We start from the raw sequence: 16,223 nt of genomic DNA, 5'->3' as shown, positions 1-16,223 counted from the left end.
CCTGCGCGGCGGGGCGGGGCCAACGCGGGGGGGCGGGGCCGGCGCCAGCCCCGCCCCCGGGCCACGTGCCGGCGCACCTGGGCGCCGCTCCCGGCAGGGGCCGCGGGTGTCCCGGGGCGGGGGCGGTGGGGAGCGGCGGGGCCTGCGCTGCGAGGGGGGACGTGCCTTCCCGGAGCGCGGGGGGCACAGGGCCGTGCGCTGAGGGCTGCCGTACCACGTACCGCCGCTGAGACAGGGGCTGGGAACTTAAATGCAGCCGCGGGCGCTCAACAGCAGGAATGACTGAAAACACCCAGAATATGCATAAAGATACCAGGGACTGCACTTACCAAGAGGGGGGGAAAGAGGGTGAGAAACATGTTACTGCTTTATAAACTAGAAAGTTCTCCAAGAATATTCCTTTGCCAACAATTCCTGCAGGGAGATCTGGAGAAATCAACTAAATGGACAGCGAAGGGCACTCGGGTTAAACACCAGGACAAGGGAGGTCAGTGTGGGTAGTAAAACACTTGAGGAGGTAACTCACTGCTGTGGGATCACATTAGCTGTCAAAGTCACAGGCTACTCAGGGTCAGAGCTGTGCAGCTGTCCTCCTCCTCCCCACATCATCAGATCATTGTCCCATTATTTGTCCCTTCTCTCAACACAGCTTTCACATTCCCTCAATGATTATTTAATGCCATATTTTGCCAATTGTCACTATCCTGTTTTCCCATCCTTTGTCCTTGACTGACCTTGATGCGCAAAGAGAAGGCGTAAGCATTCAGAAGGCCATGCTCACATTAGAAACCAACATCGGCTGTGCAGTCTCACCACTGAAGCTGTGGGCAGCTTCCAGGCAGTGAGCAATTCCAAAACCACAGGCAGGGGAAGGCCAGCCCCTCCTCCATGACAAAGGCACAAGCCCTGGGTAAGGCACTGCACACCCTCCCCCTCCATGGCCCTGAACAAACACCACAGAACTGGCACTGTCCCCTCAGCTGCCAGCTACCATGCTTTCAACAAACAGATCCTTGCAGAATAGCAGGGCATGGCTCCACTTAGGACCCGTCTCAGAGGGCTCTAGAACAGAAAAGAAGCTGTGCCAGGGAGAACTACCTAACAGCCACTGAGGAAGGGACAGGCTGCAGGTCAGTTAAATAGTCTCCAAGATTCAAGACAAACTTTCTTCCTCCCTTTCTGAAAATACAGAATACACATCAGCTTTGCTACAGATGTGTAGCAAAGCAAAGACCTACACAGAATTTAAAGGTCAGCCACCTCTGATTTTTGTGGTCTCTGACAAAGCTTCATTTCTACTCTAGGGGGGCTGGGGCGGGGGGGGGGGGGGGGGGGGGGGGGGGGGGGGGGAATCAATCCAGACCACGAAGGACTGAAGAACAGCAGCACTCAAGGAACTACATCAAGCTTGCAAACAGATGTGTAACTTTAATTATGGCATCTCTAAGTCACTAGGTCAAGCTTTGAAAGTCTACCCAGTCAAGACTGAATTGAAAGCTACTGCTTTGATGTGCGAAACAGCAAATGCACATTTCGGCATTTGTACAGATTAGCTGTATTAGGTTTCCCACAAATCCCATTCCTATATATACTTACCGCTTATTTATTGAATTTAGCAATGAAAATGATGGCAGGGCAATAGTAGACTTAACTTCTGGAATATTTGCTGAACTTTCTCTGAACTGATGTCCAATTTTGTAATATACCTTCCAAAATAATAAAGAGAGTTTTGAAAATAACATTGATAAACCATGAAACAGAAATGCCACATAAAACAATTTCAAGACCAGCAGAATGAAATACAAACAGCAAGAAAAGTCTTCTTAAGTTTCTTCCAGACTTCATAATTTATTTCATAATTCTGCACATGAAATGTATGAACATACAAGTATTTAGATACTTGGCACTTCTGCTGTGCTCATTTATTTGTACGACAACTGGTGATCACGTTACTTCTTACTGAGCATACCATCAACCTAAGAAAGAATTAAAAAAAAAAATCTTAGGAACAAGAAAAACAGATACAATGAATACGGTTAGAAACATCTCACAACATACTGTATTTTTAGCTGTGGAGGAATATTTATGGGAAAAATAACCGCAGCACTACAAGTTTTTCTATCCCTAGTATAAGCAATTATTTCATGTGGCATATTCATTGCTCTGAGGCCATAATCCCCAACAGAATTTTTAGCTGGCAGAAACACAATTATGTTTTTTACATTGAAAAGGACAAGGACCACATACAATTTGCACTATAATGCAAGTCTACGGGCACTGACTTAATATCATTCGTATGTGTAATATACAAGTGAAACTGAGAAAAATGTTTCCCACTACAGACCTGCTAAAATAAGAGAGGCAAAGATAAGCTCTTGTTAGTGACCTTGATTGCCTCGCCACTAAAGCACTTGTAAGGTATTCTCTTTGCAACCTAAATTTATTATAGACACTATAGAGATGTGTTATTTTCCAAAAGATTGCATGTCCAAGACAGAAAGCTGGCAGTGAATATGCAGACAAATACATGAAAATATAGGTAAGTCACATTATCACTTCAAAACTGGGAATGAGTTAGAATAGCAAAAGCCAAAATGTAAAGTATTAAGGAAAATAGTAAGGGAAGAAAGTAAGTCAGTCCAGTATCTTGATTGCTAATAGAAGTCAAAGACCTGCAGAATTTGTGTTCAGCAAAGTCAAAAGCATCTGTACATACATACTTACTATGAACATTCTGTACACTTGTGTTTTCTCTCTTCTTTTCTTCTTTCATATTCCATTACATCTTCATTATGCTGCTTGAAGAGCTATAAAATAGCAGTATATGATAAAAGGCTATACAATGCACAGCTGGAACCAGTGAACAAGAAGATTTCTACAGAATATAAAATTCCTTTTATCATAATGCAAACTAATACATAACTGGGACACTACAGCGTAAATTATCTGCAAATTACCCAGTGAGGCATTTTTTCCACACACCTTTCTCAAACATTTTCTGCTGGCCAATGGGGGGGGGGGGGAAGGAGGTTCCTACTGTCAATCAATCCACCACTACCCTAAAAATGGTGAAAACGCCAAAGGGAATCCACTCCACCCTGAAAAGTGTTGTCATCATGGGAGTGCTGCTTACACTGCACGTTTCTTCGTGAGAGCTACTACACCCTGCTTGCTTTATCAACGTCAAGCCTGTGAGTTCTCTGAAACAGGGAACATCTTACATCTGCATTTTGCTCAGGAAAAGGGGGTCTTAATTGACTACAGGTAAAAAATGAGAAGATAATGCATTAGTAGTGTGATACACTTTAGGCACATCTCTAAATACTTTTTTTTTTTTTTAGATCCATTGGGGAAAATAATGTTAAAGCCTTAAACCAACAGGCTTGAAGAATTAATTCTTCTGTTGTGGCAGTTTTAAGTTTGCAATACAGAGAAGCTTAATAAGTTGTTCATTTTTCTAAATAAAAGCACAACACAGGTTTGGGAAAACACAACTAATCAACAAATTATGCTTCAGTCTTGACACCTGCTATGACCATCCATTACCCCAATCAGCTAAGTAGGTGGTAGTCATTGCCTTCAGATCACTACGGTTTGGGAAAAGTTAAGTTCAACATAACCAAATGAAAACACTTACAAAAGCCCACAAGGCAGCACTGGTGCTAAAAGCCAAGGCAACTCCAAACCAGTTTGGCTGGTCATAATTAGGTCTTTTTGCAACAAATGCAGAACGAGTAAAAGCTAAAAAGGCAGAAGATTACAAACGTGTTAATGTTTCTCAGGTTTAGACTACCAAGTCAATTACTGACACTCACACAATCAGGGGGAAAAAACCCCAAACAAATCCAATTATCATGTATAAATGGTCCCCATAACACTGTTGTAGCTCCCCCATCTGCAGATATACTGCAGCATGCACTGCCTGATCCCAGGGAGAGAGCGGATGGGGCACTGGCAACAGCAGTGCCTTGTTCCCTTTCCTTACCGCACCTTTGGCTTGCGCCGCCTCTCACCGTCACCCCCAGGCCCTCCCCAGCTGCCCCCACACCCCGCCCCACCGAGGGCAGCCCCCGGCACAGCCTTCCCGAGGAGGGCTGGCACCACAGACACGGCGAGGAGTGGCGGGTCATGGTCCTCCTCCCCCCGGCCTGGCAGCAGCACCAACTTAATACCGAAAAATAATAATAAAATATGACTAACTAGTTTGGATTAAAAAAAAAAAAAAGGAAAATTGCCACCTTGCTTTAATTCCAGTCACGAAGCGAGGAGCGCTCCAGCTAACGGGGACGCTGCCGGCCCCCCCGCACGCAGCCCAGCCCAGGTCAGGTCAGCAGACAGGCTCCGGGGCACCGCCACAGCCCGCTAAGGCACAGAGCCCTGAGGGCGTGGGCGAAGGCCCACAGCCTCCTACTCGCCTAAACCCAACCGGGCTCCCCACCACCCCGGGTCACGGCGAGGTAGGCCCCGCTCGTCGCCACTCACCGAGGCTCGGCGCTCCCGCCACCAGCCGTAAGCGCGTCACCCTCCTCAGCGCCGCCGCCATCTTGTCGGCTCGGCCCGACTCCGCCCACTGGGGTGGAGCCACCACGCCCCGCCCCTCCCCGCCCGCCGCTCCCCGCGCGCCCCGCCCCGCCTCTCCCCGGGGCGCCGCGAGCGTACGCGCTCCCCCGCAGGAGCCCCGGCGGGCCGGGCGCCCGCTGCGCAATCCCCCCTCACCCCAACACACCCCGCCCTTAACCGCTCTTGCTGACGGTACAGAGCGGCGCTCCCCGCCCCGCCGACAGCCAGAGCGGGCGGCCTGGCCTCTCCGCCCGTGGAACCGGCTCCGCGAGGCCGGGCTGGCGCTGCGGGCGTGGGGCAGAGCTACACCCGCCCCTTCCCAGCCCGGCCCAGGCACACCTGGTGGGCAAGGGCGGGGCCGGTGGCGGCGCGGGGTCGCGGCGCATGCGCAGGGGCAGCCGTGACCCGGCTGGGGAAGCCCTCGGCGGTGGCCATTTTGGCGGCGCCTCTCTCCGGCCTGCTCGGTTACCACGTGAGCCGCCGCCCGGGGCTCGGCGCGGCGCGGGGCAGCCCGGCGCGCAGACGGTGGCCGGGAGCAGCCGGGCCTGCGGCTGGCGAGAGCGCGGTGGTTTGAGGAACGAAGGGAGGGCGGGGAGGGGGGTGGGGAGGCGGCGGTAGCAGCCAGACTCTGGTGGGGAGGCTCCCGGTAGCGGCGACTGAGCAGTGGGGACGGGACGCAGCCCGCCCGCCAACCCACCCCCTCCCCCGGAGCCCCTCGGCGGCGCCGGAGCCAGCGGCGGGAGCGGCGGGGAGGATGCCGTCGGTGAGCCTGCCGCCCAAGGAGAACGCGCTCTTCAAGCGCATTCTGGTGAGTGCCGGGGCGGGAGGCCCGGGCTTGGCCGCGGCGGGGCGGGCAGGCGGCGGCCCCTGCCCCGGCTCGTTCCTCGGGCTGGTGTGGAGCGGAGTCCCGGTGCCGCCCCGCAGGCCCCGCGCCGCCGCGCCGGCCCTGGCGGCGCCCCGACTGCCGGCTCCTTCCTGCCGGGGCAGGCCGGACCGAGGGGCGCCTGTCACCGCGCCCTGTCCCGCCCGGGCGCGGCCCCGCGGGGCCGGAGGAACGCCGGGGGCAGCCGTGTGTCCGTGCTCGCCCACCCCAGCTGGTGCTGCTGCCGGGCGGGGCCGCGGCCGGGCCCGAGGGGCTGCCTCGTGCCCCAGCGAGGCGCTCCGGTGGCTCCGTGCGAATAGCCCCGCGGCTGCTTCATTCATCGGCCCGCTGTCTGCAGCCGCTCTGCTGAACCGCCCTCCCTTGCTTCTCTTTTTTCTTATTTTTTTTAATAACTCAGATTTTCGCTGCAGTCAGCAAGCAGATTTGTTGGTCAGTGGGGAAGATGGCTTTCAGAGGAGGAAGTGGAGAAGGATGAAGGTTTTGAAGTCTTTCCAAAGTTTAACTTACAGCTAACTCTTGTTAAAGTTTGACAGCCGATACTTCTGGGGGGCAGCCAGTTTATGGATGAAAGAAACTGGAGTGGAATTTAGGCAATAAACCTGGCTTTTAGAAGGAGATTAAGATAGGGTGCAGTCCAAATACCACACAAGTGTGCACACTTCAGTTAGGTCTTAAGGAACTTGTTTCAGCTTTGATGCAGTGGTGCAGGAGCCTCGTGTCTCTGAGGGCTTGGGGTGAATTGAAAATGACAGAATTATGTTAATGAGCAACTTCAGTGGATTTATTGAGAAGATTATGTTATCTGCGTCAAGTGCTATATTGTTTTCTCTCAAAAAAGTCTGTTTTGTCTAGAAATCTTATGCCTTCTTTCAAAGAGGCTTAGACTACTATTTTGGATCCTTACAGCGATCAGAAGTAAGATGAGTACTGTACTCCTTCTGGAGTAACAGCACTCTTACGGCTCTGTAAACTTCTGCCACTTAAGAGGAGGAGGGATGCATGTAATCTTCTGTCATTTTTTTCCAAAATATTTTGTAAAAATGAAATAAATCTGTAGAACTAAAAATCCATATGTACAGTCATCTCATCATGAGACATGTGGCTTCAGTTAGGGTTTAAAAGTAGGTACAATGAACTGTAAAGCTTATTTCTGCTTTGAAAGATTCAGCCGTGCTTGGAAGTTGGTATGATCTTGGGAGTTGGTATGATCTTGTACTAAGTGTGTAATTTTTGATGTGTTATGAGCTGGGAAAGTAGTAGCCTTGTTGCTCGCTCACCCCTTTTCCTTTGCATGAAGATGGCTTGTGTGGTTACAAGACAAATTGAATCAAGGAGCCTTTCTGTGTTTAAAACTGACTGTTTTGGTTTTTTTGTGGTGTGTTTTTTTTTTTTTTCTGGGCTTCATGCATGGCTGTCTGAGTATTTGTGTGGAGGGCAGGAACAAGGGAAGAATAAAGAGTTTCTTCAGAGAAAATGCTGGTTCAGCGTGCAAGTTGGGTAAAGCTTCGTAATTTTGTTCAGGTCAAAAAAGAGAAAGGTGTGCTCCAGTCCAAGCAGATTTCTGTAGACTGAAGCAATTTTAATTTTGTCCTTTTTTTAACTGAAAATCTTTAATAAAAATATAAGAGTCTCAGGTACTGGGTAAGCTAAAAGTTATTCTGGCATTTTGATGTTTTCCTATATCTTGCAGGGATGAGCCTGTGATGTGTAGTCTAGTATTAAGACTGCCCTGCGATTAGTTGTCCTTGTAACACATGGTGAATAGAAAAGGCTTGAAGTTGGTTTTCATCACACTGAAAATTTGGCTAATGAGCTACTTGTCTTCCTTGTTATGGATAATGACCCTACTTTGTGAAGTTCTGATTACGTGTTTGAATTGAATAAGTGAGACGTCTTTTAGAAAGCCCCATTTATCAATGCAAGTCCAGAGAAACATTACTTCCCTGCTCCTGTGCCTTCACCCCAGCTCTCTCTTCCTGCAGCCTCTCCTCGGTCTACGCCTTCTTTTCAGGAGACTGTAACCCTTCATTATGCCGTATCCTCTGCTGCCTCTTCCTTTGGCCCACGGGTGGCTGAACAGCAGCAGGAGGAGCTTGAGTCTGCCTGGGCAGCTGGCTCCCCAACGGGACCTCTGAGCCCCTGGCCAGCTAACAAGGTGGTCTCATTGTCTGGCCCTGGGTCGGCACATGCTGTGTCCTGGCCCGGGCAGACCATGGAGTTGTTCTGTTGAGCATGCCTGGATGAGACTTTTTTTTTTTTCCCCAGCAGATGCTTTGGGAACCAGCCTGAGTGGTGTTGAAGGGATGAATTACCCTTCAAATAGATAATTACTGGTACACAGGCTGTTTACAGAAATACAAAATCATTCACATTCTGATTTTCGTGGAGGTAGTAAACACAGGAGTTAAGTAGGTAACAGCCTTGTATTTTTGTAAGTGAAGCACAAAATGAAAAAAAGCAAGTGGATTTTGTGTGAGTTTTAACTTCCTGACATTTCTTTGCTATTTTTAAGAAGTAGACCTGTAACACAAATGTTGAATGTTAAGGTCTTGCGAAAACTACACCAAGCTGCCCAGCTTTCCATAGTGAAAGGCAATAACTAGCTTTCAGAGTTTGGGGTTTTTTTGTTTGTTTTGTAGTAAACATCTTACGTGATAAGTAAATTTGTTTTGTGTATGGATTTGCTTGCAAGCCAGCATTTCCTCTCAGCTGACAAATTCTGAGTTCAGAAGCATGTGCACTTTGCCTTTGCGTGTCGCAACACACTAACCGGACTAACCTCTTCTAGTCACTTTACAGGTATGTGGAGGTTCTAATAGAAATGTTTTTCCATTTGAAAGGCATTTTACAGTTTAGTGTTCCTGTAGTACAAAGGGAAGGGACCTGCATGATTAGTTTGCATAAAAAAACACCCACAGGATTATTGATCACTGTTCTGCTTAAACTTACATTTCCATTGAAAAAAGTTTCTAGCTCATGTTATTCTTACAGTTTTAACTACTTGCTGTTAAGCCTGCAGGTTCTTCTGTTCTTCTGCTCAAAGGTTTTGTGGAACTTAGAAGAAAAGTGGATCTCTAAATTTTTCTCTTTTTGTTTTTGATCCATTTGAACATTTAAAATTGAGTCAGTATCAGTCTTTTGGACACACGTAATCTCTGAGCAGCCCAGAGATTGCTTGAGAAGAATTCAGGTGGAGGCAGAGGAAAGGGTAGAAAAGCAAAGACGGGAGTCAAAGGAATGGAGAAATTGACTTTTTGGTACCCAGAAGGCTGGATGTGCTGGAAAAAGAGTTTACTTCATTTTTTCCCCCCCTCTTACTAGCAAGTATAAAACTACTAGTTGTAGGAAGTAGGAATGACTGATTTTTTTGGGTTTTTTTGTTTGTTTTTATTAAATATAACTGATGAATGTTCCTGGCGTTTTGCCAAATTATTCAACCCCTCTGTCTGGTCAGGTACGATTGATCAAATATGTTCAGTTTTGTTTTACAAATCCCAAAGCCAATATTCAGCTCTGTTTTGTTTGGATGTAGAAGTTAAATATATTGAAAATGTATTGAAGAAATATTAAATACAGAGCTCTTAAGAGGTGCCATATATTATGTGGAAGAGTTTTTCAGTTCCTTTAAGCAGCAGAGGACAAAGTTCTTGGAGTCATGATGTTCTGGCAGAGTAAGATGATGCAAATACTTCTTACCATAGCTGGTGGTCTTAGGCTCTGGTTGAATATGGTTTTGACAGGTAGAAAAAAGTCCAAGTATTTAAGAAGGGAAACAACATTGTATTTTATGATGCAAACAAACAACTAAGTGAGGAACTAAGTGTGTTCAGGCCTTGTTTAAATAGTTGTACTGATATATAACTCTAGTACTTACTGTAGAAGGAGCATACTGAAGAAGCAAGATGCCATGCTGGTCTGGGCTTGTGTATATTGCATTGTATGCAGATCAGAGTTTATCTGTCTGTTCAGGACTGGTGATTATCTGTGGTCTTCATGATGTCTGGAGAGCTATACATCTTTCATCTCTGTATCAGTTACCTTATGTGCTAGGCAGGCTTGATTCAGCATGGCCAGAAACTGTGTCCTCCAGTGGGGCATTACAGTAACCAAGGTGTGTGCTGCAAGAGAGGGGGGGTTTGAATTTCACCTTTAGTTGGACATTTCTACAGTAACGCTGCTGTGCTTGAGGATATTTATCTTTGAGCTGATCGTCTTCTTTTCCGTGCTGGCTTTGACAACTGTTCTACTAAAAGATATAGGAACTTCCTAATGATAAAAAAAGCCTGTTGAACAGCGTCTCTTCGGTGGCTCTGCTGTAAATATGCCAAGTCCCTCCTGCTGGGCCATCTTCCTGTTTCTTCATTCCAGAATCTGCTCCCTGTCCCTCCACTTTCAAACTAGACAGACCTGTGCTTCTCCTTCACTAATATTTGCACCAGCGCCAGACCTTTAAAAATAATAATCTGTCTCTCAGAAGTTCACGTGCTGACTTTAAGGGTGCTGAGGTGGCAGACTTGGAAATCTCCTCTTAAGTAATCTTGATTCAAGATTAAAGGCTGATTTCCAGAATTTCACTTTTATTGGTAACCAAATAAATTAGCACATTTTGTATGCAATCTTGTTGCATTTACATGGCTGTACAGTACGCAAGTATGCTCACCACTGCAGTTTCACCACGTACTATCTCATCTGAATCATGGAACTGCTAACAAGGTGCTTCCAATATCTTGGCTGTTGAGATGTCAGTCACTTGTTTTTCCTTTGCCGAAAGGAATGCCCTGCTTGGCTTAGCCAAAAGTAGTAGGAAAAATTGTGCCTTGGTTGAAAAATTGGAATGGAAGTGAAGAATAGACGTGCTGCTTTAAGCAGAGTCACTGTTCTTGTTTTTCAGAAATATTTCTCAAACTTGCTAAAGAAATTAATTACTGTTTGAGACTCTAGGATACAATTAAGGAATCACTTGAGTAATACTGCTGTTACTAAAGCCTGTTCACCAAATTAGGCCATGTGTTGGCATAGGGGCTGTCAGAAATTGTAGAAACAGGATTCTCTGCTGTGAATTTCTGAGGAGCAGCGTGATTTTGTTCCTTACCTGTTTGTTATGAAAATAAAAGACTTTATTAATAGAAACGCATCCTAATTTCACCATGGTTGTAAGATCATAGCTAGTCTTGCGTTGTTGTGGCTATAGATACTCTTAGCTGAACCCAAAGTGGTTCTTGTAGGGATCTGAAACGAATCTTATTTGGGGCAATGGACTTGATCCAGCTTGTATGGTACTGCCCTTTATTTTGGCTAGAATTTGATCAAGTTGTGTTTATTCCTGTTTTTCAAAGGTTTTCTTAATGAATTTTTGCTGACTGCACTTTCTGGGCAGCTCAAGTTTAAATCTCTTGTCCACAGCGGCACCGTGTCAGTGCAACAAGAGTGGTGTTAAGGAGTTACGTCTTTTCTTATTTTTCTTATAGGGGATTTAGAGAAGACAAACAATTATTATGCCACCCTTAAAACTGAGGTCAGTGAGATTTGTTACAAGGATTCCTGTTTGCTTCTATGATACCACACAATCAAGTTAGCAAACCTTGTAATGTTGAAGAACAACCTTTCTTATCTTACTAACCACGTTTAACTATTTCACAATGGCTCAATGCTGTAAGACAGAATCTCACATACCTCAGAGCTAAGGGTGAAGAGTACTCTGGATGTGGGTAGAAAACGTCAGTAGCCTCATCACATGGCTTGGGCTATGTTGTGAGCTACAGCTGAGCTGAAATGTCCATTTAAGTCCAGAACAACCTATTGTGTGGGTCTCCTTTAGTCCTTTTCATGCCATATATTGGAATTTTAATTGATTTACTTAGTTGTTTCAGATGATCATTAAAAACCAAGTATATCCTATCCATACCAGACCTGTTGGCAGGTACAGTCAGTTTCATGCTAAATTCAGAGGTGAAGCCTGAACATAAGGGTTCCAGGGTGATGGACAGAAGTCAGCTGATCTTGTTGACATGGCCAAATTCATGGTAATTCTCCCCAAGAACGAGAGATTAAAGTAAGCAAGTAGTGACCAACTGTTTGATGTCAAATAATGGATTTTTCAGCAAGAGTCTTGCTTCAGTGAGTGAGGATTTCTCGGTTTACTGCTAGAAGAGCTGTAGCTATTTGTCAGCAGCTGTTTCCAGCTGGATGTTGTCAAATACAGGAATGAGGTCAATTCAAAAGCATAGGCATAGCATAGATTTTTTTTTTTTTCCCCCTGCCTCAGTATTAAATGAAAAGGTACACATATTTCTTACCTTCTTCCTAACTAATTTCAGTTTGAACTTGTCCTGTTCCTCTGGTTATATTCTACCAAGCAATGCTAGTTATGAAGGTACTGGTCACTTCCAAAAAGTAAGGCAAGCTGTGCAGGAGGAGGATTTCTTAGTCCCTTAAATTAGGCAATTGGTGAAGCTGGTTCTTATACAGAACAGTTCCGTTCGTTAACACAGCAGAGCAATGGAAGAGGATGATTGGTTTCAATTTGACAGCAAAAAATTATGCAAGTTTGCCCTAGAGTTTTTCAGCATTAACATATCTGTAAGATTTATGTGGGTTTTTTCAGTCCTTGGGTTTATACATCTTGTATTTGTCATGAAACTGAATCAGTGTGGTGGAAGCTTTTGCCTAGAGCTGTTGAGCTGTTTGATACGGTTAGTGCTCAAAAGACCCACTAATGCATGGTGAGTAGTTGTTCCTAATGCTTCCAGCTTTCAGAATCTTCTTTACTACATTTAGCTTGAATTAGTGCACCTTAGTGACTTGACCTGATGTAGTCTAGCCGTAGAGAGAGTAACTGTGCTGGAAAACAGCCTTGAGCTGCGCAGCGCCTGGACTATCTTTTAAGTCGCTGCATCTGAACTGTGCTGGAAGAAATAGATAGCATCTGAGTGGCAGACATGCATATCGTGCGTTGTAAGTGCTCACCTTAGCTAATGTTAAGGCCAAGTACGCTAACACTTTCCGCTGCCAGAGGTCTTACGGCATCGTAGCTGCCAACCTTGCTGCGTGATTTCGCAAGTCTATGTGTTCATGGCTGCTACTGGGAGAAACTGCAGAGTCCCCTGAGGAGCACAGTGCTGCAGCTGAAAGGATTTGTCCACCTTGGTTTTGCTCAAGCCTCATAAAGTGCTCGAGTTTGCATTTGTTTTAATTCAATTAATTTGCAGATAGGGAGTTTAAAAAATTGACGTTAAGTTGGAGTTAAAAGTGTGACCTGGGAAAATACGTAATCTTAGAAGAGAAAACAGCTAAAAGTTCTTCATACTGTTTTTTGCAAAATTCTGTCTTTTTAATAGAAATTGCACACTATTGTTTTGTTACCATTCCAGTTCAAAGGGCATAACAATGCAGGATGTGATCCCATCCCACACACTTGAGTCTGCTATATTCTTTTTACTTTCACCCCACTCCTCCTTATAACCAGCTGTGCTGGTCCAAGTAAGAACAAAAAGAAAGCAGTCGATAACACCCCAGTGCTCCCATTTGTGAGCTTGGAGAGCAAATGGTACCTTCTTTGCTTTGATACTTATTCTTGAGGAAAAACCTCTAGTTTTGCATGACTCCAGGTAAGAAGACAAAAGGCAGCTTCTCCTTTATGTTTTTCTCCTATGACTATCTTTAGCTTGCTCATGACACACTTTTGGGGCTGCTTCTCACCTGTTTAATCAGCTGCAAAATCCAGCCTCGATGGACTCTTGTAAGACTTTTTTTACTACTGCAAAGTGGTTTTAAAATGCTCTTGAATCAGCTAGATTGGACATACGCATCTTCTCAAGTGCCCCTGCTAGAAAGGTGGTTTTCTGCTGTCTGTGTTTTGATCTAGGTGATTCTTTGCTTAGGTTGAGTTGAGTCATACCTGGTGGCAGTGTAGATTCACTGTGCTGTGAAGCTTCTGGTAAGACCCATGGTAACTCCTGGCATTATACTAAGTTAGAGCTGTTGTTAACTATTGATATTATTGAACATGCAGAACACTTTGATTATAAAATATCTTACAAATAGCAAATTTAAATTGGGATAGCTATTAAATTTTTTACTTTAGTTATTAAATGCTTGCAGGACATGAAGACTGCTTTGTGATGAAGAGGATTTGCACTTCTGGAAGTGCATATGTGCAAAATATTTCATGTATAATGGCAGAATTTGATCTGCCATGTGCTGTGTGTTTGATGCTGAGGTACATACCTGCATGTCAAAATGCTGCACTTGGCTGTTACCCTTGCTTTTTAATTGGAAACATATGTACTTGACCATTAAAATGTCTAGTTTGAGAGAGAAGGAATATGGCAGAGGTAAAATGTGCTGCCTGCTTACAGGTAGCAAACTATTAGAAAGCCTACTTCTATACATCTCAAACTTACAGCTGTAAAATTTCTAAAATGCACTTGTGAAAATGTATTTGTTTATACACTATATAAAGAAAACAATGCTGAATAAGTTTGGGTAAAAGTCATCTCGATGCTATTGTCAGCAGCCTTTAGGAGTGCAACTCTAATTAGTAGCATGGCTCTTGTTTATAGCCTCGTGGGTAACCAGAGTAGTTACTTAAGAATTCAGTCAGTCTGATTTGCAGGCTGTAGGTTTGATAACAAGGTTTAGAAAGTAGACGCACTAGAGAGGGAAGATTCAAAACTGGAAAACTGGGGTGAGGGGGGAACAAAATCCATCTAGCAGTTCACTCTTTAGATGTAGGTAAGCTCTAAGTAGTGAAGTCTTTTCACCTTTCTTTGTGGCAGCCATCAAGGAAGAAACGCAGAGGAGTTCATTCACACTTGCCATGCTGAGCCATGTGTGCGTGCAAGACAGCTGCTGGCCAAAGACTGATTCTGCACAGGTGCCCTCATACAGTTTGGGGATCCAGACACCAGAACATGAGCCCTCCTTCCACCTCAGGCTTGGGATTCTAGAGAATATGGGCAGGCTCTGTTCCTTATAATTTCACCGTCAGTCTCTGTCTAGTAATTGCTGTGCATTCAAATCCATTGAGTAAATACTTGGTGGGGGAGCGGTGCAAGTGCAAGTTCCCTCCTACCTGCTGTGGTCTTGCATGATTTTGAAGGACTCATGCTCTGCCTCGTCTTACTAAGTCTTTGTAGAATTGTATTAAAGCAGGTGCTATTTCCTTTCTATAAATACAGAAAATTACTTAAAGAGTATAAAAAGAATCTTGGTATGTTTGGAGCAGACTGTAATTCTGGCCACAGTATGTATAGAAAAGCTTGTTAGATATCTTGAAACATCTGGTAACTTATTAAAGGAAAAGCTTTGAAGGGCAGGCAGCAAATGCTGAATAGAGATTCAATGCTGATGGGGAGTCGGATTCTTTTCTTTTAAAGCATTAACCTTAACCTTACTTTTTAGAAGTTTAGCTTTTATGTTTTCTCATTGCATGATGTCAGAAGCCATAGCTGGAGCACTTGTCTGTCAAGCGTCACGAGCAGGCTGTGACTGCTGGCTTTGGAAGTGTAGATGTGCAGGAGTTCAGCTTAGAGGAGGCAACTGTGCTCTTTTAGCAGTCTCTGGAACAGAAAATATGTTACTTCTGCAGAACAGCTGTGCCAAGGTAAGGGTCGGAGGCCTGGGAATGACTACTACAAATTATTAATCTGGGAGGAAACAAGCTACCCAGATGAAGACCATTTCTGCTTCCAGCAAGCCTGTATTTTTATGTCCCAAGAATACCTGAGATGTCACCGTTCCTGTTTCTGTGATTTTTTTTTTTTAAATTATTTTTATTACTGGTTCTTTTTTCTCCCCTTACTCAGAAACTACTGACTCCCTTAAGGATTTTCTCTCCTAGGCTGTGTATTACTCACGCTCATCTTTCCTTGTGTTATTCTTTTTGTTCTTCCTTTCCTTTTGCCAATATTTACTGTCTCCTTTTTCTTAAAAGATCTTTCTTTGATGTTTCTGTTCCTTGAAGCCACAGATTCACCAAGGTTTGTACCAGCCATGGTACATGCTGCATTTCTGACTTCCTTCTCTCTCATTCACGCCTTTATTTAAGCTTGTTAGTCTGTAAGCTCTTTGGAGAAGGAGATAGTATGTGCATGGCTTCAGACAGTGGAATCTCAGAGTGGTGCTGTTGGACCCACTTTGATGAAATACTCTCCTCTTCTTTCCTGAAGAAGGATGAAGCATGACCTCAGTTTCGTTTGTTCCCTTCCTTCTACTGTCAAAACATACAATGTGTACATAGAATACATACATAGAATAGGGAAACTTATAAAATGACCCAGTTTGAAATGTTTGCATTAACAGAATGAAATAGGCTTGAAGTATTAACCTGAAAGGTTGGAGAAATTGTATATAAGAAATCACTTAAACTTGCCTTGATCTAGAAACACCTGAAAATGGAGACCTATGATACTTTGCTGGTGGATATACACAGCTATGGTTAGTTCTTCATTTGGTACTTCAGGTGATACAAGTACATTATCAGTTCCTGGTAATTTATTGGTCCTGCCCAGTGTTCTCTGGGTTGATGGGAACCTTTCCGTATACCTAAGTGGATATCAACTCATAAATTTTTCTCCCCTGCAGCCTAAAGGGAGAATTTGTTACAACTCTCGGGGAGTTTTCTCTGTTATAAAGTACCTTGCATCGTAAGTTCTGTATTACTCTGAGAAAAATCTATGTGCAAATATTTCCTGTCTCTACCATCTATACCGTCTTGGCTGACTTTCCTTAAACTTCAAGGTGAAAGAGTGGTTGTTAGAGTACGTAAAATGGAACTGTC

General features: G+C 44.8%; 2 protein-coding genes across 3 annotated transcripts in view; one reads left to right on the top strand and one right to left on the bottom strand.

Moving 5' to 3' along the window:
- Positions 1-2,723: 2,723 nt before the first annotated feature.
- On the bottom strand, positions 2,724-4,592 carry NDUFC1 (NADH:ubiquinone oxidoreductase subunit C1). The gene is made up of 3 exons (XM_068402783.1): positions 4,483-4,592; positions 3,638-3,741; positions 2,724-2,807 (listed from the first exon to the last, which is right to left on the bottom strand). Exons 1-3 carry the CDS (start codon positions 4,541-4,543, stop codon positions 2,724-2,726), a joined length of 249 nt encoding a protein of 82 aa, XP_068258884.1. The 5' UTR covers positions 4,544-4,592.
- Positions 4,593-4,673: 81 nt separating this feature from the next.
- NAA15 (N-alpha-acetyltransferase 15, NatA auxiliary subunit) overlaps positions 4,674-16,223 on the top strand; it is a 46,217-nt gene continuing 34,667 nt past the window's right edge. The window contains exon 1 of one of the 2 annotated variants that reach the window (XM_068402781.1): positions 4,674-5,368. In XM_068402781.1, coding sequence (XP_068258882.1) covers positions 5,315-5,368 — 54 coding nt within the window. In that variant the 5' untranslated portion in view covers positions 4,674-5,314. The remainder of the gene's footprint in view (positions 5,369-16,223) is intronic. The other variant, XM_068402782.1, reaches the window with a different exon arrangement.

This window comes from Nyctibius grandis, chromosome 6 (assembly GCF_013368605.1).
Source record: "Nyctibius grandis isolate bNycGra1 chromosome 6, bNycGra1.pri, whole genome shotgun sequence".
Lineage (NCBI taxonomy): Eukaryota > Metazoa > Chordata > Aves > Nyctibiiformes > Nyctibiidae > Nyctibius > Nyctibius grandis.
This window is presented reverse-complemented; position numbering and strand designations above follow the sequence as displayed.